We start from the raw sequence: 26,038 nt of genomic DNA on the forward strand, positions 1-26,038 counted from the left end.
CTGCTGCTCTACCTACCAACATAAATATCCATCCTATCTCAGTGACATAGTCTTAAGACAAAAACACTGGCTATTACTTTCCTCAATATTATGCAGCTAACTGTAGGTAAATCAAGCTGGATACTAGTTTTCCTTTGCTACAGTCAGCCTCAGGCTCACAAACATAGGGTCTGAGAATATTCAAAAATAACAGAATATAAGTAGTTATAGTTCTCTCTGGCTCTAATCTTTTACAGAATAGACTATTTCTTTTTTTCAATTTCCCAGCTTTCGCAAAATTTTCTCTTAAACAATCATAATTCACTTCTTGTTGCTTTCCCAGATTGCTAGATGGTTTTTGTCAACAATGCTGAACTCATTGGCTGAAGACACTTCTGACAAATATCTCTATGCAATATCCCTATTTCTTCTACCCTTGAGTAACACTCCAGCTGAGGTCTTTTCAGGCCTGGTACCTACCAGGATGAAAGTATTTAGCTGAATGAAAGCTAGAACACCTACACATTTCAAGTTCCTGAATTCTCCTGTTATACTGTATGCTGATTTAAAATAACAATAATAGTGATTAATAGACAATCAGAGCATCCAGCTGAAGTCCTGGCCTTTTTTTGTGTGTGTATTTTTTCCATTGATTTTGTTAGAGAGTAGGAGGAGAGAAAGGGGGGGGGGAGAGAAACAGTGATGTGAGAGAGACACATCGATGGGTTGCTTCCCACATGCACCCCGACAGGGGTTGGGAAACTATAACCCAGGTACATGCCTTTGACTGGGAATCGAACCTGTGACCCCTTGATTCTCGGGCCAACACTCTAATTGCTGAGTGAAACTGGTCAGGGCTGAAGTCCTAGTTTTAATGGTGGGGAAGAGGGAGGGAATCCAAGCCAACCTCCCTACTGTTCAGACCCTAGGCTCTATTTTCTTTCCCCAGGTTCTGCTGGAAATACTCTAAGGGCAAAGAATAATTCCTTTGCTGATTTACTCCTGGCTAATTAGTATTTTGTTTTTGGTATTTCTAGCCTCAAAATAATTCCCTTTTAGGACTGCTTATCCACACATTAAAAAAGAAGACAGTTGTAGATTTACCCAGCAGTTTCCGTTTGCTATAGGAGAGGTGAAATGGTGATAATGACTCTGACTTTGGAGTGTCATCCTGATGGTGTATGAGGAATGATTCTCCTAGGGCCCTTTCAGTCCTTGGTATCTGAACAATTTAGAACTACTCCCTGTAATAAGATGACTAAAATCCACCTTGAAAACATGAATCATTTGTAACTTTTAGCTTTGGTGTGGTTCTTCAAAAGTTCATGAACCAGTAGTCTTATACCCCCTGATTACTTTAGCAATGCACAAAGAATTTGGTCAACTCAACTTGCTGCTAGATTTTAAAAAATAAGAATACATTTATTAATCACCTAATATGTTCTTAAACATTATACTACTAAGGGCTTTTAGGTGTCATGAAGGGATTAGAAAGTATCTGTAAGCTGAATTATGCTGCTATTACTGTATATGTGAATTTTATTTTTTACTTTTTTAAATTCAGCTGTCAGTTACTCCCATGACCTTGAGTTGGGGGCTTTTTTTTTTAAATCCTCACCCAAGGATATATTTTCCATTGACTTTAAAAATATATATATTCTTATTGATTTCAGAGAGGAAGGGAGAGGGAGAGAGTGATAGAGTCATCAATGATGAGAGAGAATCATTGATTGGCTGCCTCCTGCATGCCCCCCGCTGGGGTTCGAGCCTGCAACCTGGGCATGTGCCCCTGAGCAGAATCGAACCTGGGACCCTTCAGTACACAGGCTGATGCTCTAGCCAAACCAGCTCTATTGATTCTTTTAGAGAGAGTGGAAAGGAGGGAGGAGAGGGAGAGGGAGAGAGAGAGGGGGAGAGAGAAAGAGAGAGAGAGAGAGAGAGAGAGAGAGAGAGAGAGAGAGAGAGAGAGACATTGATGTGAGAGAAACACATCGATTGCTTGCCTCCTGCATGTGCCCTGATCAGGGACAGGGATCAAGCCTGCAACTGAGGTAGGTGCCCTTGACTGGAAATTGAACCCGCGACCCTTCAGTCCACATGCTGATGTTCCAACCCATGAGTCAAACTGGCCAGGGCTATATGTGAATTATTAAATGATGATAATGATAATAGGTGAATAGCATTTCCCAACAGTTTACCAGGAAGGGTATCTAGACCAGAAAAGGTGAAAAGAACATAAAGAAAGTTGATCAGTTAAAAGAGGTAGAAGGAGCCAGCTGTGACATGCTCTTATATAAAATAAATCAAGAAATAACTTCTAAAGAAGCAAGCAGGGAGGAAAAAAAAAGAAGAAAGTTGGGTTTGAATTCAAGAAAATTTGTCAAGATGTTCAAATCTAGGAGAGTTTTGATATATGTACTAATTGTTTGTTCCTTAACTGGAGCTTTCAAAAAGTAACAATAAACATTTTTTACAATTCAGTTATTTTTAATGAATCAACTGGACACAATTCTAAATTGGATCATATGAGAATGGAAGCTGTATTTGCTTGTGATACATGTGGTTTGCTCTTACGTCACTATGACAAGAGTCAAATCCTAAGACTCAAATTTAACAAGTAAAACTGAAACTATCAAATGGTTATTTTAGAGGTATTTCTGAAGATCTAATTTACTGCTTAGAGACATATAAGATAAAGGCTTATGAAAAGGATTTGTGTGTGGGTATAAATGGCTGTGAATCATTGAATTTTACTTGTGGAAATAAAGGGTAAAGGAAAATTAATAAATGAATAAAATAAGTGTGCTTTATAAAGCATGTCATGAGGACCAGACAATTCTTAGCCTAGCCTCAGAGAAACTGCTCACATACTTACTTTCTCCACAAGGCAATAAATGACTGTGCTGACACAAATCCTGTCTTCTCTCCCCCTGCAGCCCTGAACATGGGAGCTTTCCAATAGAGAGGACAGCCACAGACCTGCAAATAAAACATAAATACAGTGTAAGCCAAGGGGCAGTAAGAGATAACATGGCCAAAGAAAGGGCTTTTACTCTTCAAGCCATAGTGGACAAAAGGGACCTTGGGGGAGCAAAACTGAGACAGAGACACATTTCTCAGGTAGAGACAGGGGAAACAAAATAGAGGGATGTTTAATGAAGAAAATGGAATTCATTGAAACCTTTTCTCTAAGTTCATTTATAGTGATGCTTCTTTCTCCGATCCTGACATTAAAGTAATCAGTCTTTCCCCTTCCTACCACTCTTACATCATATATTTTCTACCTTCTAGGAAGAAGAAGAAATGATTAAATGTCATGGCTGTGCATGCCCTTCCTTCCTATGGCAGAAAACTACAATCACCTTTATTACTTGGTCATTTGGTGTTAATACACTCCACTTCTGTCTCCCACTCTCTCCTTTGCATATTATGTTAGGCCCCACGTTCAAGAACAACCAGAAAAGCCGTGACTGCTCAAGAAAGTAGCTATAAATCTATTTGAATGGTTATAATTCAGGTAAAAGATAAAAGTTAAAAATCAAAATGCTACAGTTTATTTATGTATTAGAAGCTACCACAAATTATAAAAGCTACCTCATATCATAAAAGCCTTAAGAACTGGGAATGAATACAAAGCAATTACAATACCCTAAAAAGAAAATATTTTATTCCTCAATAAAAAGCTCTTTCTTTCAATTAGATCTCTAAATGTTACCAATTTTGTATACACATGTAAAACATATTCCCAAACCTGGAACTCTTCAAAGAGACACATCTTGCTGTTAAAGAAATTCTTATTATTCATATTAGATGTAGGACCTGTTGAGCCTTCATCACTGAGTTTCTCCATTGGAGGCTGACAAGATGTGAATCCACATTAGGTGAAGTTGTGCCTATTGTGAGGCCTTAGCAAAGGGGGAGCTCTACAGAAGACTGAAGACTAATCCCAGCCTGCGATTAGTTATGCTGAGAAAGCCCATGCCTGCTGGGTTCATGTCAGAGAGGAGGATATGGAAGGTGAGATTCAAACAAGGGAGGTACGTACAGGACAGAAATAAGATGCTTTACCTGCCAAGGCCACTAAAGCATGTTCTGCAAGCAGGAGGGAATTTAAGATTTCATAAGTCCAGAGTTCAAATACCTCCACTGAGGTCAAGAATGAGGGAAAAGTGTTGCTTAGCAACCAAACAGATTGTTTATTGTATAAGTTATGATTGCCAAGGTCCAAAGCTCACAATTAATATATTTTGGGTTGTAAACTGTCAAATCCACTTTCCCCAATCCAAATCCTTTCATGCAAAATGGTGGTTTGCCAAGAAAATGCTCTCAGATGTGACAGGCAATTGGCAACTGCTGGGGAAGCTGAAAGAATAGCCTGTAGTAAGAAAGTGGGGTTGCAGAGCCACAAACAGCAAGTACACAGAGAGATTGGAACTGACTTGCCAAAGTTCTTGAAACTCCCACCATTAGTCATTCATGGATTTTTCAGAATTGGAAGGGACTAGGAATCTTTTAGCTCAACCTTGAGAAGTGGTCACCAGCCCAAGCTGAACACTTCCAAAGGCTGTGTGCTTATCACCTCCCATGCAGCTATTTACAACATTTATTCCCTTGGACTCCTATTAAAATACATATATGTCAGCTTATAAGGAGTAATAAGCCACCGAGATTAACAAACATTTATTATGACCCAAAGGCAAAATCCTAAGAGAGAAGGTAGAGAATGGGTGTTTTAAAGTAGATTGAAAAGGGTTGACCTAGTTTTCTCATAGTGGGGTATCCTGAGCAAACAAGTGTTAGGGTATCAGACCCCTGGAGAATATGCCACAGGAAAAAAATGGGAAGGGGCAGTGAATGGCAAGGACTATAGACATTGTACCTTGGCTATTAAAAAAAGAAGTATGGTTGGCCTGTATCTGCTTAAAAACAAAGAATTAAGATAAAGGTAATCAGGAGATTAATAAGAATCTAAAAAAGTAAATGATATTCATATGAGGGCAACAGAATACAGCCTTTTATAACAGAGGAGAGAACAAGCCAGGGTCAAGACTTTTTACAAAGGAAGAGGATGGATGACAAGTGGGGGTATACAGGGAAATACAGAAAATGGGTTTAGGAAACTTAGGTTTATAGGAGCAGGCAAGAGTCAATGTGGCAATCAAAGTCATTGGAACAAAGGAAACACAACACCTATAATTTGATCTAAGAATGGCCTAACAACATAAAGAGCTGAAAGCAAGGTTGTCTAAATATACACAGGAAAATACAATCACCAATATTTGCTATGTTCTTTAACATTTTAAAATGTCTCCTCTTGTTACTTCGTTTGGTCCCCATGTTGAAGAGGGCAGTGTTTTTTTTTGTTTGTTTGTTTTTTAATCACCTAAGGATATTTTCCATTAATTTTTAGAGTGAGTGGAAGGGAGGGGGAAAGACAGAGTAACATTGATGTAAGAGAGACACATCGATTGGTTGCCTCCCACACGCGCCTGATCAGGGCCAGGGATTGAGCCTGCAACCCAGGTATGTGCTCTTGACTGGAATCGAACTCCATCAATTAAGCCAAACCGGCTAGGGTGAGGGCAGGTATTTTTATCCCATTCTTCAGATGAAGAACTAAAGGTACAGAGGGTACTTTACAGGCCAGAGGTATGATGAGTCAAGATGATGCTACATCAGCCCAGCTGGTGTGGCTCAGTAGTTGAGTGCTAGAGGACCCATGAACCAGGAGGTTGAGGTTTGATTTCCAGTCAGGGCACATGCCTGGGTTATGGGCTCAATTCCCAGTAGAGGGCAGTCAGGAGGCAGGACATTCACTGCCCCTTTCTTGTCATTGATGTTTCTCTCTCTCTTTCTCTCCCTCTCCCTTCCTCTCTGAAATCAATAAAAACATACTTAAAGAGAAAAAAAAGATGATGTTACAACAGCTGGAAGAGGAGCTGGAGGGCTTTGTATGGTTCAGAAAACAGTTACATTCTTTTCCCCCAACTTCCTGCTAGAGGCTCAGTCTCTGACAAATGCTTTTCCTACTGGTCCTCAGTATCTGTTCCTGCACTGCCTTTGCCCCTCTTAGATTCATTCTCTCATTACTTCTCCATCATCACTTAAAGCTGTGGAAAGAAGCATACACTACACACTGAGCATTTAATCACAATGGGCATTAATCTCTCCAGTACTATTTGAGGTTCAAGGTGAATAAGCTAAACTTCACCAACAGATGCAGACTTTATGAACACAGAGATTTCTTTGCACTTAAAAAAACAGACCACAGCCTCTAAAGCTATACTTAAATGTCACTAAAAGTATATTGCAATTCAAGCTGGCCTTCCAAATAACTTTATAAACTACAAGAATCCATAAAAATGTTCATTTATTGCTCCAAACACCTCTCCCCTCAATCTCCTTTAAAGGTTATCTTTCTTCTCCTTTTCACATGACCACATCTTGTGAGAACACAAGCATAAAGAGTGCAAGGTATGCAGGTGCATAGTTCCAGAGAAGAGCAGTCAGCACAGTAAAGAATGGCTGAAAATAAGAATGGCTTAGTGAGTGCTAAGAGGACAGCCACAGCCAAGTAAAAGCTGGTTTTATGGGGATTAGCTAACTGGAAGACACGATTAAGCGAATTTTTAAAATAGACAAAATCCAATAACATGCGCTGATACAATAATCCAAAACAAAACAATGCCAACCAATGCACTTGTGTGCAATGTTATTTTTAACTTTTTAAAGGTATGAGCACTTTACCTTGCTACCTCAACCGACAATTAAGGTCTAAGAGCAATGAACACCAATGCTTGGCACTCATACGTGGAATTTAGGGCTACAAGCAAGTACAATTCAGACAAGTTAATCAGCCATGTATGTATATTGGCTACTGTGCCACATGATGGTTACGTATAAAGAGCAAATTGTTATGTAAATGACTGTTTACTAAACAAAATAGTTTTCTAGCTTTTTAAACTTTTCTATGCTGTCAGCTTTAACACTGGCAGTTTTCCTGACATACAGATTGATCCTCACTGCCTATAAATAGCAAAGTCCTTCTTCTGACTCCCCAGCATGCACAGACCTATCCTTGACTTGATTATACTCTTTCCTGTACCTCCTTTGACCAACTTAGGCTTTCTGCTCTCTCCTCTGAATCCGTTGAGTGCTAGAGGGCCACTGAACCGTTGAGTAGGGGCAGGAAGGCCAAAACAGGCTCCTCAGTCAGGGGTTGGGAATATTCAGAGGAGGAAGGTCAACCCAGAAGACCTGAATTCTAGACAGAGTAGGGAACAGGTCTCTGACAGTAAGGTGCTAATCACCTGGACTGGCTCTCTCTCCAGGTGTGGTGAGCCCAGCACAGCACCAGGGAACAACTATGTCCCTTAATCTACACAGTCTCTCCTGGTTTGCCTGTCTGAAGCAGTCCAGGAAAAACGCCTGTCTCTCTCACACACTGTTGCCATGTTAGAAATACCGTTTGGCATTTATTTGGTTAACATGTTATCTCCAGATGCAGTCTTCATTCATCCTTGCCAAATTCTATCTTTTGGGTTTAGATTCACATTTCTAGCCCATTTAGATAATTCACCATTTTGGTTCCTACAACAGCTATTTCTCAAAGCTTCAGGTAAGAAAATGCCAATGCCCTGAAAGAAGTAATAATTTATTAGGGTGGCTATAACGGGAAGTTAGCTAATGGTATGTTAGCCTATGTTCAGGTGAGATAACATATGGCAGAAATAGCACAGTGCTAGGAGTTAGAGGACTTGTCTCCTGACATGCACCAATTAATTCTGTGACTTTAGGTAACTACTTCGGGACTTCAGTTTCCTCATATGTAAAAGAGAGTGAAAACAGGTGAGCTCTTATTTCTGGAATGAGTCTGTTTTTCATTAGAAACAGCTAAGGGATCAACAAATAACTTCTAAGATTAGGAGTGAAGAAAGGGGGAATGAAATAATTCCTTTTCAGTTATCTTAAAATCACTCTATTTGCAAAGTATTTAACAGCAGTAACAAATGTTCTAAAGTTAGAGGTAGGGGAGAAAACAGGGCACGACAGGAGTGGGGATTTAGGGACTTCTCCAAAGACATACTGGAAGCTAGGTCTTACAGGATAGGTGACATGGGGGTTGGCAGGAGTGGAAACCCATTTTGGAGGGGAGAACTGAGAGCCCAAATGCAGAGATGTGCCTTGGGAGGGCAAGTGTGTCAGACTCACACACAGAACAGTAGTTTGGGTTTTATCCTCAATATCAGTTTTCAAACTTTTAAATATTATTCCTAAAAGCAGGGGAAATCATTCCCAGTGTAAGTATGCATGGGGTCTTGGGAGCTCCCACTTGGTCTCCTACTTGTCCACATGCAGCTCTTAGCCTACCAAACCCCTCTGTCTCTTGAAGCACAGCCTGAAATCACTGCTAAATTCCCAGGCATGATCTGACTCTCCAACATATGTGCGTGATAAAAATAAAACCCAACCAAAAGAAAGCACTGCTATGAGTGGTAGGAATCCCTGAATATTGCTGAGCTGGGAAATGGCATGATCAAATATAATGTGATGGTCATGCTCAGTAGTAACTGTTCTAGGAGAAGGATAGAGGCATATAATCCAGTTACTAAAGATTTTATAGTAGTCCTGGCATTAGGAGCTAAGAACTTAAAAGCAGTTGGATATACTGGAAAGTATCAAAGAATTGCTTCTTAGGAAAAATCCATTTATTTCTGAGTAGAATTACAGTGTTGAGCTGGCCTAGTTGTTCCTGGTCTGGCTTTAGGACAAAGAGTTATGATTATTGGGTGAGAACAAAATATAAGATTTGTATTCAACACAAGAGACATATGTCTAACAAGTAAGGCTATATTTAATGATGAAATAGGTTTCTTGGTAAAATAGTGAGTTTCCTGTCACTGAAAGCATTCAAACAGAGAATGAATTTGTATGTCAGTGATATCATGGATGCAATTCCTATATTAAATGAGAAGCTGGACTAGAAGTCCACTAAGGTTTTCTTCAAACTTAACAGTTCCATGTAATAGGACCATAGCTAAAGATATATCAGGATCAAACACATTTTTTCAACATGGGAAGAAAAGCCCTATGCATGCTTAAAAGCAAAGAGCAAAGAGGCAGTGAAGAGAGGGAGATTGGGACTGCTAGGGTAAGGGCAAATATACATCACTTAGTAGTTGTATTACCTTGGCAATTTTTCCCATTTCATAAATATCTGCTTTCTGATCTTCAATATCCATGAAAGCAGCTTCAATCCTGCTTAGAATCTGTTCATGGTTACTGCAGGCATCTGGGAGTCCTTCAGGAAAGTAGAACTGTGGAATGTTTATGGACAATGGTGCGTTCACAACCTTATTCACATGAGGAACAGGAGAGAGAGGCTGGGGAATACTTGGAAAGGTGGCTGGAGGTGGCAATGGGGTTCCAGGCTTCTTTTCTGGTTTATTTTGAATCTGGAAGGAAAATCTGAGTATGAGACACATAAATTATAAACAGCATATATTTCTTGAAGTTCTCACCAGTAATAAGAGGTTAGGCATACATAAGCCACAATTAGAGACAGCAGAGATTAAGAGCTCACTCTACTCTAGAGGGTGGCAAGCATGTTTCTAGGGAATGCTTATCCATACTAAATATATTAATATATCAACCATATGTCAATACCTGAGTTTATATAAATTAATGCTTAAAAATCCTACATTTCCCATAAATTATATGGCAGGCATCTTTTAAAAATATTTTTTTTATTGATTTCAGAGAGGAAGGGAGAAGGCTAGAGAGATAGACACATCAATGATGAGAGAGAATCATTGATTGGCTGCCTCCTACATACCCCACACTGGGGATAGAGCCCACAACCTGGGCATATGCCCTGACCGGGAATCGAACTGTGACTTCCTGATTCATAGGTCAACGCTCAAACACTGAGCCATGCCAGCCAGGCTATGGCAGACATTTAAGAGCAATGCCAGCTGACATATTAAGAATCTCAAGATGTATTCTTAGTCTTTAGAACTGGATTAGTAAATTCTTTTTGAAGACTGTTCTTGGTCTTTTAGTGCATTTCTCTCTTCTTTAATAGGCAAAATAAATTTTTAATTATGTAGATCTAAAATCTATTGGAGGGAGTGTCCTTTCACTTTCTTCTCTAGTTTAAGTTTGTCTAGGTAAAATCACTGCCAGCCCTGATGCAGAGAAAGTCTTTGTTAAGAAAATTAAAGCATTTTTTCTTGTATTTTATTTATTTTTTTATTGCTTAAAGTATTACAAAGGGTATTACATATGTGTCCTTCCCCCCCCCCCCCCCGCCCTTGACAATCCCCTGGCCTCCCCTACCCCCCAGTGTCTTATGTCCATTGGTTAAGAAAATTAAAGCATTTTTGTTTTGGAATGTCTTCTACCAGGCCAATTTACTTGCCACTAGAGGTATGCCATTTATTTTCCAAGATACAAATTGCTCTCATTTTTGGTACATTCTAATAGGCAAGGATCATGGTCATTAATTTCATCACAGCCAAACTTCCTTTACTGTTTATTAACTCATTTATACTTTATATACTTTACAGCAAGGGCAGTATAAAAAGGGGGTGGAGAGAAATAGGGAGATGAAGATTATCCATTTAGTTAGAGAAGTTTATTTTATCAATGAAGACTAAATTTAGTTCAGAGAGTCCTAGAAGAGAAAGCAAAAAGATTCCATGAAGATTTTCAGAGTTTAAGTTTCTACTCTTAATTTTGACTGACACTGTAATAGATGCTGTATAAAGTATAAAAGATGGCATGATTGTTGACCAACTAGATTTTAAATTCACTGTGAACACAAAGTATTGCTTGAGTGTTTTCCTTAAATTATCCTAATGCCATTCCTAAAGTTTGAATAATAATTTATCTGTAAGTAGATCTGACTATCATATTTCCTTTTGACATAAGGGCTTATAACATGATATTTAGATTCAGGACAAAAATCTTTGTTACCTTTGAAAAACATGAGTATTATAGGAAGATTCATTCACATAAATACATGATGAATAAGATTGAATCTCCTTTTTTGTTATACCTGACCCATTTCTCATGTTAATACCTGATATTAATACAAAGAGTGGAGTCTACTCATATATTATAATACTACTGGGGCTATGAAGGCCAGTTGGTCACACCGAGCCACTGCTGCACTATCAGGATGTCAGCCATGTAAAGTAGAAGTATAGGAAGAAATTGCATAGAGGGAAGTGGTACCAATGAAAGATGAAAAACTTAACAGAAAAACAGTGATGGCTTACTAGCCCTATGACCTCAGGAAAGTTACGTAATCTTTCAGAATTTCAGTAATAAAACAAATTAAAATCCTTACTTCTTAGGATATTGTGAGGATTAAAGGAAATTACAGGAGTAAAAAGCAAGGACCTTACACAGGTAAAAGGTTCAAAACAGTGCTGGGTACGGTATGTCCTTATTTAAGCTAAAGGGTGGGGAATCTTAAGACATTAAACATAACCTGGCATGGTTCTGCAGATTCAATAATAAATAAAATAATCACATTTATAAAGAATTTAAAGTTTACAAACCACTTCTGATTTAACAAACTGATAATCTATTCTAAGTAAACATTTCTCTCTGCCTTGGTGCTAAATCTGCAAATATTACATAGTCTTGAGTCAATGACAATAGAAAGTGTTCTTAAACTTCTAAAATAAGGCATGTAATTCTTCAGGTCTTTACCTAGGTTACTTATATTAGTGTTATTTCCTTTCTATTATTCTATGCTAAAAAAGATTTGTGAGACAAGTATACAATCATCAAAATTATTTTTTGGTTTCCCCAAAATGTTTCCCATGTGTGACATCCAGAGCAGTTATAACTGTAGGATTAAGACCACTGGTGCCAGTGAGGATGAAACCCAATAGTCTAATGAACACATGCTAGTGGGGAAGGTTTAAAGGAAAGCCTTCAATGTTGACTCTACACTTTTGCTCTGATAGAAATAAGTGACATTCAGAACAAACCCTGGCTATCTGTCAAAGTTTTTATTTGAATGAGAAAATATTTGATTATATAATAGTCTATTTTACTTTCCTTAAGTGTACCTCTTAACACAGAGAAATTTATGGATAGGCAACTATTTATTAATTCATTGGTTGATACACATTTAATAATAGTGATGTTAATATTTAAAAGGGGAAATATAAAGAATGCATATTGTGAACTTTTGGTTGTATCAATTTACTTTCCATTGAATTTAAACTTTAATGTAGTTTAATAAAACTGACTTTTTACTAACATTATAAAACAAAACACAGTAATATAAATTTTGCCAGATTTACCAGCAAGTTTAGCATCTGCTCACTTTCAATAAGATTGTTTCACTCAGATCTAGGAACAGCACTAAAACAGAATTAGCTGGGTAAAAGTATCTCAATTCTCCATTTCAGTTTTTCCCTTTATAAACACAGTATCATTTAGAGATTTCTTCTGAATAGTATCCTTATACCATTCTACCACTGTAGCATTTCCAATATTTGATAACTTTTGAGCTATTAAAAAACACCTTCCAATCAAATAATATGGTCCAATTAAATAATTTGAAATTACTCTGGGTCAGAATAACTATGAAACTATGGTTTGTTGCTGGGTTCTGGATGGCCATCATTTGTATGGCCCTTGATTTGTACTGTAGTCAGTGTTAGGTACTTGTTTGGTGAGGCACTGGCCATAACAGTGTAAGCAAGTTAGCAAGGACTCTGCAAAGTAGTCATTGCGGGCAGAAATGATTCAATCTCACAGCTTGCTGAGGGGGACATTCTTTCACCACCCAGAAGTTAATTGCCACCCTTTATTACTCTTTAATAAAAGTGATGTTAACATTTAAAAGGGAAAATATCATACACACAATTGTCTAAATATAAAACTAGTTCTTCCTTCAAAGAAAAAAAGGATTAACAGGATCTATAGTTAAAAAAATATTCATTACAGATGTATGCTATTCAAACATAGCCTATTGATTCAAAGTATATACAGGACTTTTAACACAGAAATTCTACACCCCCCCCCCAAATTGTAAAATATGTGTTAAGTTGTATTTATTCTCTCTAAAACCGATTCCCTCTCTACAGAGAAAAATGTGAGTACTGTACTCAGGTCCAGAAGGTCTATTTTTAAACCTGTTGGAATCTCTCTACAAATAGCTTTCTGTAAATAGCTGAATAGAGCACACAGATTAATTCCTTGATCTAATATCAAGTGAGCTGTAAAATTACTTGTAAGTTAGTTCATTGGGTGGTTTTATTAGTAATGAAAATATTTTAAAAGAAACACCCAAGTTTCAAACCTGTGTCTGCTGAAATGACTTTAGCCGCTTCTTAAAACGTGACGGGAGAACAAAATCACAGCCCCTTGCCAGAAAAGCTAACTCTCCCCTTAAATCCGGGTCCCTTCGTAGAGATGTTTCCTTGATCATCATTTTTGAAAAGTGGATGTTTACTTTGCAACTGTCCAGCACACTTCTGAAGATAGTCAGGTTTAATACGTTGTCAATCTTGTCAGGTAGAAAGGTATTTTTTTCTTATCTTCCGAAGAAATTAAGCTCAAGCATTGTGTTCTCCCAGCCTCCAGAGACCACAATCCATGCTTGTACTGACATGCAGCTGGTTCCCAAATACAGCCTGTGGCTCCCAATACCTGCTCATAATTTTCAAGTTAGAAATATGGCCTGTAAATGGGCCCGTTGCTCCTCGTAGGTAGCTTTATGTCAAATTGACCTGCACATGGTGAGAATACAGAGCCTTATGGGAAAGGAAGCACCCACTACTCTGAGCGCCAAAGTTAGAAACATTACAGTGGACCTAAAAATAGCGACTTCTCAGATAATGCTACCTTCTTAAACCCAGAGTATGTGAGGTGTCAATTCAGATAGTTTCTCCTCAAACTAGAAGAGAAAGAACATTTTTGATTTTGCTATTTAATATTTTATGAAAGAACAAGCTGCACTTCAAACTGAAACTATTATTTTAAGAATAGTTTATTTCTTATTTGAAGGGAAGCAAATATCCAAAACTCTCTAGTTATATCCAGTCAAAATATGGAGATAAACAAAATTTCATCCTCAAATGGTAACATACAAAGATATTCCTTGGTGTCAGATCTAAAAATAAAATCCTTTTTGTTTGTTTACAGAAGACTATGTTAATCATCAAAAATACTTTTTGGAAGTGATTCTAGATCAGGATACATTTGAAAATATATTGTCAAAGTGTTAGTTAGGAAAGTGGAACAATTGATGCCATAAGAAAGCAGCTTTTGGTACATATAAATGAGTGCAATTTGGCTACCATTAAGGTACAAAAGCTGATCAAATAGCAATGACATATTACATTTTTTTAACCTTTTTTGTTCCTTTTAAACTGAGCAACTCACTTGGTTGCTTTTTCGACATATTACATTTTTAATTTATGGCTGTTTTCCCCTTCAATGGGCTTTAAACAAATCATCTCAGATTTTTAAAATATTCTATTATTTTTTATCATATATTAAAGTTCTGCCTCGGAGAGTTATTTACAAGAGACTCTTCAAGTACTCTTTCATGTTTAACATTTAGACTTCAATATTTATTTTTGATCAACCACATTATTCAGTCAATATTTATTTTCTACTTCTAGAAAATATAAACCAAATACCATTACCAAGTAAACCCCCAAACCCAAAACATCTCAGAACTCCATTCTATTGAACCTTTGTCTAATTTAGAAGGAATTAAATTCAATTGTTTCCCACAACTTAAGTTAGCTTTTTTTCTTGATTTCCTTTCAAGACATCCTGACAACACTTTATAATGTGTACATTTGGCTTATATATTTAAACCTGAGGTTTTCAAATTTCTTTTTCCTTTTTAAGGTATGTAATTCTCCACTCAAACAAAATCTTACCTGAAAGCTTCCAATATATACTACAGTTGAAAAAGGATTACATTGGAAACCACTGGCTAATGCTTCAATGCCCCCCCCCCCCCGCCCCCCAATTTTCTCTCACTGGGCTTAAATGTTCACTCTTTGAGCTAGGTATCTTTCCTGTTTTTTTCCTTACAGTTTTGCCTAGAAATCTATTTTCCTCCTTCATTATTTACTTCCAAATTAAAACACCAAAAAAAAATTTGTTATGAATGCCACTAGGACTTTTGGCTTATGACGTAATTAATGCTTTTTCAATTAAAGCACACCAGCTTCTTCCCAACACCAACCTGTGGCTTCAGGGGGTGACTTTTCATCCCCTTCCTGAGAAAGTAGATTAGTGATTGCCAGGGGCTAAGGGGTTTATAAACTGCTAATAAATACAGGTTTGAAGGTAGAGGTGGTGAAAATGTTTTGGAATTACATAGTGCTGATGGTTGCATAATCTTGTTGAAAATACTAGAAACCAAAAAATTGTGTACTTTAAAAGTGTGAATTGTATACTATGTGAATTATATCTCAATTTTAAAAAGCCTTTCTTACCTTGGCTCTGTTAGAGTAGATTAAAAAGTTAATTACACGGAATTATAGACTTTGTTTAAAATATCATTGTAAATAAGCTTTGAGAAGAAAATGATTACAAGCTAATTAATCTTTATCCTAAACTTTACCATCCTTCTCTTTATGCTCTAACCTGGTGTTTTTTAAAAAAAATGTTTAATTAATAGCTTGTTTTGTGTTATTAATGTTATTTTACTCTTACAATGATACACTGGAGTAGGGGGAGAAGGCCATGTGGTAGTGTTTATCTAGTTTCTTTGCTCCTGGCCTAATCCTTGAGGCTTACTGGTAACTTCACTGGTTGCAGCAAAACAGATCTAATAAGCACTTCTGTGTCTTGCTTCAATTACCTCCAAATGATAGGAAAACATTCCATGACTAATAACAGAAAGAATCCATAAATATAGTATTTTTGTTTTTGCCTCTCAGTGTTCCTAAAACTTGGGGAGATGTTCTAGGAGCATGTATGATGATTTGTGCATTGATAAAGAAGCAGCAGCAATATGATTGCTTTATGGTAGCCTATTGTAATCAATACAACTGTTTCACAATAGCATAGACTATACACTAATGAATGGTTATAAAATTTTTATGGCAAACAGTATTATAGTCATATTTATAATACAGCATTGGAAACACTGTTTATTTCTAGAAAAACCACTTACTTGTAATGATAGGCTGATTCCCAATTTCTCCAATTATTAGAGAGGTATACTGTATGGTAATGTAATTTTTTTGAAAGCAAAGTTACAAAACAGAAAGTGAACACATTATTTTATATTAAATATTACTCACTTTATACCTATGTAAGGTAGACTATCCACTGCCATACAAATCTTGCACATGATGTTCTAAATGATGAATAAGCAATGATGATGATGACACAAAAATGTCTCATACAGTTGTTGCCGTAGTTATTAGATTTTCAATGAAGACACATTATACACAACAAAACATTTAATGACTCTATGATGAGTGAATATTTAGTGTTCATTTAGTGGACTTGGATCATCATAAAGATCTTCATCTTTGCCAGGCCCGTGTTGCCCAGTGGTTGAGCATCGACCTATGAATCAGGTCACGATTCAATTCCCAGCCAGGGCACATGCCTGGGTTGCAGGCTTAATCCCCAGTAGGGAGTGTGCAGCCGATCAGTGATTCTCTCTCATCATTCCTCTCTCTCTCCCCCCCTCTTCCTTCCTCTCTGAAATCAATAAAAATATATTAAAAATTAAAAACTTCATCTTTGTCTTTTTCATGTTGAATAGGTTAAGGAGGAGGAGGAAGAGGAAGGGTTGGTCTTGCTATCTCAGGGGTGGCAGAGGTGGAAGGGGAGGCAGGAGAGGGGCAGGCACACTTGGTGTAACTTTACGGAAATATATTGTAGTTTTGTCTATTTTGCTTTGTCATTTCTCTAAAAATGTTTCCATATGGTACCAATCCTCCTTCCACCATATGCTTTAGTTTCAGTGCCTGTATCATAGAAGGATCCATATAGTAAAGGCCAAAAGCAGTCTTGAATAATCAGAAATCTTCTGCCTGCCTGTCTGATATCAACTGTTTTCTGGCTGCTGCTTCTGTCTTCTTCCTCATCGTCTGGCACTGGTTCAGAAACACTCAACTCCACCAAGTCGTCTTCTGTAAATTCTTCTGGTGTGCAGTCTATGAGCTCTTGAATTTCTCCAAGATCCACATCCTGAAATCCTTCAGCACCCACCTTTGCCACATCCACAATCTGCCATGATTTCCTTGATTGGTTTTGTCATAAATCCTATGAAGTCATGCACAGCATCAGGGCAGTTTCTCCAGAAGGAATTTATTGTTTTGGGCTTGATGGCTTTTACTTTTTGTATAACAAAGATGGCATCTTCAATGGTGTAATTCTTCCAGACTTTCATGATGTTCTTTCTAATGGGGTTCTCTTCTGTAGCACTGACAATCCTTAACATAGAGTACCATGTGGTAATGAGGCTTAAGGGTCCTTATGACCCCCAAATGTAGAGGATGAATCAGAATTCGTTGGTTTGGGGCAAGCAGACCACTTCAGTATCTTTGGTGTTGAACTCTTGGGGTTTTGGGTAGTCAGGGGCAATGTCCAATAGCAAAAGAACTTTAAAAGGCAGTCTATTAGCAAGGTACTTCCTGACTTTAGGGACAAAGCATTGATGGAACCAATCCAGCAAAAGGATTCTGGTTGTCCAACCCTTCCTGTTGTATAACCAAAAAGCTGGCTGCTGGTGTTTGTCTTTTCCTTTTAAGGCTCGGGGGTTAGCAGCTTTATAGATAAGGACAGTTAATCAGAAACCCCACTGCATTTGCACAAAACAATAGAGTTAACTTATGCATTCCTGCCTTAAATCTTGGTGCTCCCTGCTCTTCCTTACTGATATATATCCGTTGTGGCATTTCCCTCCCAGCAGAATAGAGCCCTTTTGTCTGCATTAAAACCTGTTCAGGCAGGTATCTTTTCTCTTCAATGATTTTCTTAATGGCACCTGGGAACTTGTCTGCTGACTTCTGGTTGGCAGAGGCTGCTTCTCCTGTTATCTTGACATTTTTTTTTAAGTCAAACCGCTTTATAAAAGTATCAAACCATCCTTTGCTAGCATTAAATTCTCCAGCTTTAGGTCTTTTACCTTCCTTCTGCTTTGTCATATAATGACTTTGCTTTTTCTCTAATCATATTAGAGTATATAGGTATGCCTTTCTTATAGAAACCCTGCACACATATAAAAGCTGCATTTTCAATATGAGATAAAAGGTATTTCACAAAAAGTGCAGGATTTTTGTGCCTGCTGGTATAACTGCAGCAACAGCTTCATCAATTTCCTTTTCTTCTACAATGGTCCTTAGACTAGATTCATTTATCTTGAAATGGCAGGTAACAATAGCTTGCAGACCTCAATCTCCAGTACATATCAAGCAATTCAACTTTTCTTGCAATGTCATGACTTTTCTTTGCTTCTTGGGTGCACTTCCAGCATCACTAGTGGCATTTCTTTTGGGTCCTGTGGTGCTATTCAAGGTTTACGGTATTGCATTAACACGAACAATAGGCAAGAACTGTGAAAGGTCAATTTTTACTGTGATATGCAATATACTGGAGAAACAAACTGCTCACGTGGAGATGATTAACATCATGGGCATTTTAAGCGGATACTCGCAACACTTGGGCTCACCGCAAGAACAACAGGAGGTATTTACAAAATTATTACAGTATTACAGCATGTACTACAATTAATTTTATGCAGTAACGATTTAATAGACTACTGTTTACCAGAAGCCTTACCAATAACATGTAATGTTTGTTTACATGTCTCTTGACTGCTAATGGCACCGTGTACATTCTGTAAGTGTGTGCGGAAGTTTTGATAAATTTTAACCTTTTATAATTCAGTTGTGTATATTTTATGGTAGTAAATGGTAGACTAGTATCTACATATACTTAATGCATTTATGAAATACGTAAGTTTTTCTTAATTTTTCAATATTTCTAAGCTTTGTAGTTCATCTGTGAATTTTTTCAATTTGTCACAAATCTCCAAAAATTTTTCCAATATGTTTATTGAAAAAAATCTGTTTATAAGTGGGTCCACACAGTTAAAACTAAAGGATTATTAAAAGGGTAACTACAATATTTACAAACACAGGCACAGGAGGTCAGATATGGCCTATGGGCCACAGGTTGCTAACTTCTGATCTAGACTAATATCCTCTTTATCACTCTTTCAATATCCTCCTAGTATCTTCTAATTGGCTCCCTCTCCCAATACAGGTTTGCATTGTGGATAACAAATACTGATCACACTTGTGTAACTATTTGAAAACATATGTCAAACCTATCCCAATGCCTGCCTTTGTCAGGCTTGGAGCTAAGAATAGTTTTATATTATTCAAGGATTGTTTTTTAAAGGCCTGGGGTGGGGTGGGGTGGGGTAGGGACCAGGTAGAGGTCAAAGGGGGAAAGGGGGGACATCTGTAATGCTGTCAACAATAAAAATAAATTAAAAACAAAAAAGAAAAAAGATTTTTTTAATTTTTATTTTTAAGTAGGGAGAACTGAGTCAAAGAATGGTTTTGTTTTCTTGCATTAAATATTATGTCTCTTTAAATTAGCTTTTCATGAACTACTTTTTCTACTTTTATCAAGAAGAAATCTCATCAAATTTTATGCTATTCTATGATATGGGAACTTATTTAAAAGACTGATGGGAGAGTCTTTTAATAAGATTTTGATTTCAGTCCATAGTTGTTAAAAAAATGGGAAGCTTATTTAGAGCCCTCTGTGACATTTTTAGGTAGCTGTATTTATTTAATTTTATTTTAAATAATTCTTTGTTGTTGAAAGTATTACATATGCCCCTCTTTCCCCCCCCATTGACCACCTCTAGTCCACCCCAGCCCTTTGGACCCCCACCCTCACCACTCATTATTAGTGTCCATGGGCCATGCATATATGCATACAAGGTCCTTGGTTGATTACCTCCCACCCATCCACCCCCCCCCCCACCTTCCCTGAGATTCCATACTCTGTGTTCCATGCTTCCATGTCTCTGGATCCACTCCGTTCATCAGATTATTTTGTTACTTAGAGTCCACATATGAGTGAGATCATGTGATACTTGTTTTTCTCTGACTGACTTATTTTACTTAGCATGATACTCCCCAGGTCCCTCCATGCTGTCTCAAAGGGTAAGACATTCTTCTTTTTTACTGCAGCATAACATTTCATGGTATAAATGTACCACAGCTTTTTTATCCACGCATCTGCTGATGGGCACTTGGGCTGTTTCCAGATATTAGGATTGCAAATTGTGTAGGTAGCTGTATTTAGATTGGGGTGGTACAGGGGACCTGTTCATGAGCCAGGGTCAAAGGAAAGGTGCCACATGAGACTTTTTCTTGGCTTCAGGTTCACATCTTCTGCTTTCTACAGCCCATCTTTTAGAAGAATTTTGTTTCTTTTTTTTCCACAAAAGATGAAAGCAGAGGGTGAAATAAAATTAAAAACTCCATATTTAGAGTAAGAGTTTCTGTTAAAATGGTTGTGAGACATTGAAATAAGACATCAGAGAAGGTGGACATTTTTAAAAAAATGGGCAAATAGGATATTGTGGGGGCAAAATAGTGAGATAATACATCTAAATGCCTTAGCCTGCCTTAGCTCACAAGAACTCTTAGCTCTTATTATATTATGATCATTCTGAGGTTGCTATATAGGTTTTTCATAAAATATTAAGCATATCAGTATTGCCTGTGTACATGAAAAGACTTTTTTCCTTATTTTTGTAATTAATTTCCACAGTTTCACCCCTCCGCATTAACTCAAGTTAAAAGATATTACCATTTGTGAATCAATAATTGAGACTCACACATAGATTTCACAGAAATGTTCAGAGAATGTTTGAGGATATTTAGACCCAAATCATCATCTAGTAACCTTAAGTATGTACTGTTTTAAACTTTAGTGTCACTGGTAATTAAAAACGTGCATGGAACAACAGCTACAAAACAAATATGAGGCAAAAATTATTCATCTGATCACAATATATATTTTTCCTTCTTTAATAAATATTATAATGAAAATGGTAAAATATGTAATTGGTTTTTCTTAAAATATATTTTTATTGATTTCAGAGCGGGAGAGAAGATAAAAACATCAATGATGAGAGAGAATCATTGATCAGCTGCCTCCTGCACACCCCAGGGCTATTGGGGAGCAAGCCCACAACCTTGGCATGTGCCCTGACCAGGAATCAAACCATGATCTCCTGGTTCATAGGTTCAACCACTGAGCTACACCAGCCAGCCTGTAATCGTTTTTTAATCTGGCCACATATATACCATCTCTAATAACCGACTGTTTCTTAAAAACTTAATGTTTAAGATATACAAAAAGGCATAAAAAATAGGACAAAATACTTATAATCTACCAGATTATAAAATAACATTACTAATACTACTGAGGCTGCCTGTTTACCCTCAGTTCAATCTCTCTCCCTTCCCTCAGGGATTCATCACTATTCTGAATATTGGTATTTGGTGTATCGATGTATTTTTTTTCCTAAGTTTTGTACGAATGGACATATCAACACAAAATTCATATCATTATTTTACAATTTGCTTTGTTGATTTGCCTTTGCCTGAATTCACACACACTGACATATATGGTTTATTCATGTGATAGAGATACTGCTCACTGAATATTCTATGTGCTTCCCTGTGTTTCTTAGCCTTTAAATCGAAATCACTGGAATGTAAGCAGAAGGGAAGTGTGTCATGTGTAGAACAAGTTGGTTAAAAGCACCCTCTCTTTCTTCCTCTTCCTCAGTGAACTCATAAGCCACATATTCCAGATGGGGCCATAGGGCAGCTGAAGGAACATGAAGCATCCATCAGCCTGGGACCTTGAGTGAGGGGGAGTAGAGTTTCTAGTTAACCCATGTTGGACATACAAAATGAATAAGAAGTAATCCTGTTATGCTAAAACAAACACAAATGAGATTTTTTTCTAGGAATATTCAAAAGCAGTGCTGTCAGTAGTGAGGTAGATTCAAAGCCTTTTGAAAATACTTCTATCCAACCCAAAGACTGAGAAACAGCGATCAGGCTATCAATCCCCAGAAGGAAAGTAGGGGAGGGTGGGGGTAAGGGGAAGAGATCAACCGAAGGACTTGTATACATATATATAAGCCAAACCAATGGACATGGACAACAGGGGGATGGGAGCATGAGTGTGTGGGGCGGGGGGGGGGGGGAGGGGAAGGTTGGGGGTTAATGGGGGGGATGAGGACACATTTGTAATACCTTAATAATAATAAAAAAAAAAAATCAAAAAAAAAAAAAAAAGAAAATACTTCTATCCTATGACTCTAGAGCAGGGGTGGGCAAACTTTTTGACTCGAGGGCCACAATGGGTTCTTAAACTGGACCAGAGGGCCGGAACAAAAGCATGGATGGAGTGTTTGTGTGAACTAATATAAATTCAAAGTAAACATCATTACATAAAAGGGTACGGTCTTTTTTTTTCAATAGTTTTATTCATTTCAAACGGGCTGGATCCGGCCCGCGGGCCGTAGTTTGCCCACGGCTGCTCTAGAGTGATATTTATTCCCACTTGCATAAAGAAGCGAATCTCACTCAGCTGGTGTGTCTAAGTGGTTGAACTCAGACCCATGAACCAGGAGGTCATGGTTCGATTCCTGGTCAGGGAACATACCAGGGTTGTAGGCTTGATTCCCAGTAGGGGGCGTGCAGGAGGCAGCCGATCAATGGTTCTCCATCATCATTGACCTTTCTATCTCTCTTTCCCTCTCCCTTCCTTTCTGAAATCAATACAAATATACTGGGGGGGGGGGGGAGAGAAGCAAATTTCATATACTCTAGTCTTTACCTTCTTTGAAGATTGATTGAACTAACAATACTTTCAGAGTAGTGCCCTACATGTTCACGTACTGTTAAATTTTGTTTTTGCAACCTAAGTATGTGCCTTCACTTGGAATCAAACCCGCAACCTTTTGGTACATAGGATGACGCTCTACCTAACTGAGCCACATTGGCCAGGGCTCCCCAATTAGATTTTAAGCTCTTCAAGAATCATGTCTTCTTTTCTTTTGTAACCCAAACTGCACCTAATAGTCTACACAGGCATGTAGTAATGAATGGTCTACTGCTTGACTGGGGAGGATGAGTACTAATATTAAATGCCCACTTTGTTTAAGGCACCTTGGCTGTGCTTCACATGTTGTCGTGATCCTTACTATTTCCATTATGTAAATGAGTATATTAAGGCTAAGTAACTTTCCTTTGGTCACAGAGTTAGGAAGATGAAGGGTGTGGGAAGGGCAGCTGAAACCAGTTTGCTTGACTTTATAGCCTTTGCTTTTAAGTTTTTCCCACTGAACTAAGTGAGAGCACACCTAGAGTAGGGTAGGAAATTTAGAACAGAGAATGGGTAACAAAAATAGTTTTTGTTTATAAATTTTACAAACATTAAAACAGTTCTTTGGACACTTTTAGGACACAAAATTGTTGGGTCTTACCTTGATCACCTCTGGAGTCTGCTGAATCAAAACCACTGAAGTAGTATCTTTCATTTTATCACCAACAGGATTTCTACAGACTGATAAATTGGCCTGGGAAGAAGTTGTCAAGGTTTCCTGTAGAATTTGCATCATTTCCTTTTCTTGTGATAAGCTCCCTCTGCCTGATTTGCATTCAACTAGTTCTTGAGCAAAGTCTTCAATGCTTTCTAGGATTCGTAGCAAGAGGGCTCGATCCTCTTCCTCTATTTTGTGTCCATTGGTTTCAATGATCCTTGTTAGACAGGAAGGTGAGACTTTTTCCATGGGTGAAGAGAGTTTAGATTTAGGCTCAAGGTTTACAGGGAGCTGATCAGTCAACTGACCATGATTATTTAGAGAGTTAGAGTTTTTACCTTTGGCAAGTGGCTCTCTTAGAGAGGTCTCCATTCTCTGTGAAAAAGATTCCAAATCCATTAACAACTTATCTATCTCTTCCTTACTGTTAGAATTCATAAAATCTCTGTGGTCTTCCTCTTCACCTTTAGGAACTTTTGACTTAAGATCTTCCTTAGGTAGATTAACTACTGGTTTCTCAAATATCTTACCAATTTCATTTTGTCCTGAGGCAGGACATTTTTTAAGATGACTACCATGGTCTGAAAATTCTGCTCTATCTTCATTTACCTTCAACAATTCCTGATTGAGTCCATTCTCTGTCCTTTGTCCTTTACGTACTGCTTTCTTTCCATCTGACTCTTCTTCAATATAAAGGGCTTCCATTAGGTCACCAGAAGAAACATTTCCTAAAGCATTCACAGTTAATGACCGTGACTGAAGCTGGACATCTTTTAGACTTCTGGGATCATTTATCTCTAAGTTATATAAGGAATTTGTGGAGTTGTTTGGAATGGATTTTACAGTGTCTGTGTTCCTAGAACTATGCTTGTCATCTTGTAATTCCATAGTTTGAAACTGTCCAGGGTCAGAGGCTGAGAGCTGGACAACATCTTCATATTTAGGGGGCTGCTCAGTGCCAAATATTGGGGAGAAGGGAGTCAGCTGTAAACTAGGCATATTACTGATCAGTTCTGTTAAATCTATAGCCTCATTATTCCCAGATTGCATGAATTCAAATGGTAGCTTTTTCAGATAGGATGCTAACCTGGTCATTACATTCATATAGACAATTTCAGAGCTAGAAACTGCATCATTACCATTTCCTTCATTGATGCTACTCCCTGACTTTTTCTTTATGCATTGTTTTATAATGTCTGTGCACTTTTTCAAATCCTCAGAGCATTTCAGCAAGATGTCCAAGCACACCTTTATATCTGTTCCAGAAGAAAAATTTTCTATTTTATGTTTTTCCAAAATCTGAGTAACCAGGTCTTCTTCAGAGAAGTTGTGAAGAAACATTGAAGTCAGGTTCATATCAAGTGAGTTTCTATGGGACAAAGATTTTTCCTCAACTGAGGAACTCCGGAGTAAACCAAAGGATGGTGAGTTCCCATCATTGTTATAATGGCCACAGAGCAAGTCAAAATCAACTGACCTCCTATTAAATGAGTCAGACTTAACTTTCCTTCCCTTTTTGTAAGCTGCATGGTTAGAGTTTTTGAGTTTTTCAAGGGAAAATTCTTTTATTTTCCCACTGGCAAAACTGATTGCTTCTCCTGCAATGTCCTTAAAGTTACAGGTATTCTGAAATGTAGTTCCTTTCTTGACCCTGGGTATGCCTGCGAGGGCCTGATGGGGATAGTCACTTTCAGTTGAGGAAAACCCATTTTCGTGGGGTAGAAACATGGAGTCCAGATCCACATCTTTGAACTGAGACACAGGGATGTGTAAGTCTGCACAGACACTACGATGTACCACAATGCAGTCAACTCCATGTGCGAAGGTGTGACAGGTTCCAGTGCAATAATGTATAGCTTGCTCAAAACGCCGGTCTATCACCACACTGCTGTAGTGGTTCACAGTACTAACCACAAGTCTGTAAGTTGCTGCCATAATATTAAATTCACTTAGTGGTGGGACTTGGAATTTTCTAGAACTTGTTTCAAGTAAATTCTCCTAAAAGACACTCAGATGAAAATATATTTGACAATGTTCAGTGGTTTCTTGTAATTACAACAACCTTTCCCACAAAGGGAAACCATCCAAATTCGAGGTTTGGTAACTGTAAGGATACAGTAGCTATTGCACATATGTGCTTGCAGTAGCAAGTCTAATAATTTAATAATTGTGCTTTTTTGTTTTATTTAGTAATATCATGATACTATAGGAGTATTTTTATAAAAAATATTCTTTTTTATATTAACTGTTCTTCAGCAATTCTATGATGCAGAAATTTACTGTCATAAATTTATTGTTGTAAATCTTAGTTGGTAGTATAAAAGTGTTGTGATAACTGAGTCCTCCAAAGGTTTAAATGATCCATTTTTCTGTGAATGAGAAAAAAACCTGTAAAGAAAAAAGAAAATAATTAAAAGGAAATACGATATTTTAATACCGAGAGAACCTTTTATTTCC

General features: G+C 37.6%; 1 protein-coding gene across 7 annotated transcripts in view; it reads right to left on the bottom strand.

The window, feature by feature from the left end:
* The window catches only part of PPP2R3A (protein phosphatase 2 regulatory subunit B''alpha), a 170,133-nt gene that overhangs the window by 103,523 nt on the left and 40,572 nt on the right, over positions 1–26,038 (bottom strand). For 6 of the 7 annotated variants that reach the window (XM_059663871.1, XM_059663865.1, XM_059663867.1 and 3 more), the window contains 3 exons: positions 23,525–25,969; positions 9,168–9,434; positions 2,855–2,958 (listed from right to left, as the gene is read on the bottom strand). In XM_059663871.1, coding sequence (XP_059519854.1) covers positions 2,855–2,958; positions 9,168–9,434; positions 23,525–25,516 — 2,363 coding nt within the window. In that variant the 5' untranslated portion in view covers positions 25,517–25,969. Of the gene's footprint in view, positions 1–2,854; positions 2,959–9,167; positions 9,435–13,306; positions 13,604–23,524; positions 25,970–26,038 lie in introns of those variants that run through there. The other variant, XM_059663872.1, reaches the window with a different exon arrangement.

This window comes from Myotis daubentonii, chromosome 14, assembly GCF_963259705.1.
Source record: "Myotis daubentonii chromosome 14, mMyoDau2.1, whole genome shotgun sequence".
NCBI lineage: Eukaryota > Metazoa > Chordata > Mammalia > Chiroptera > Vespertilionidae > Myotis > Myotis daubentonii.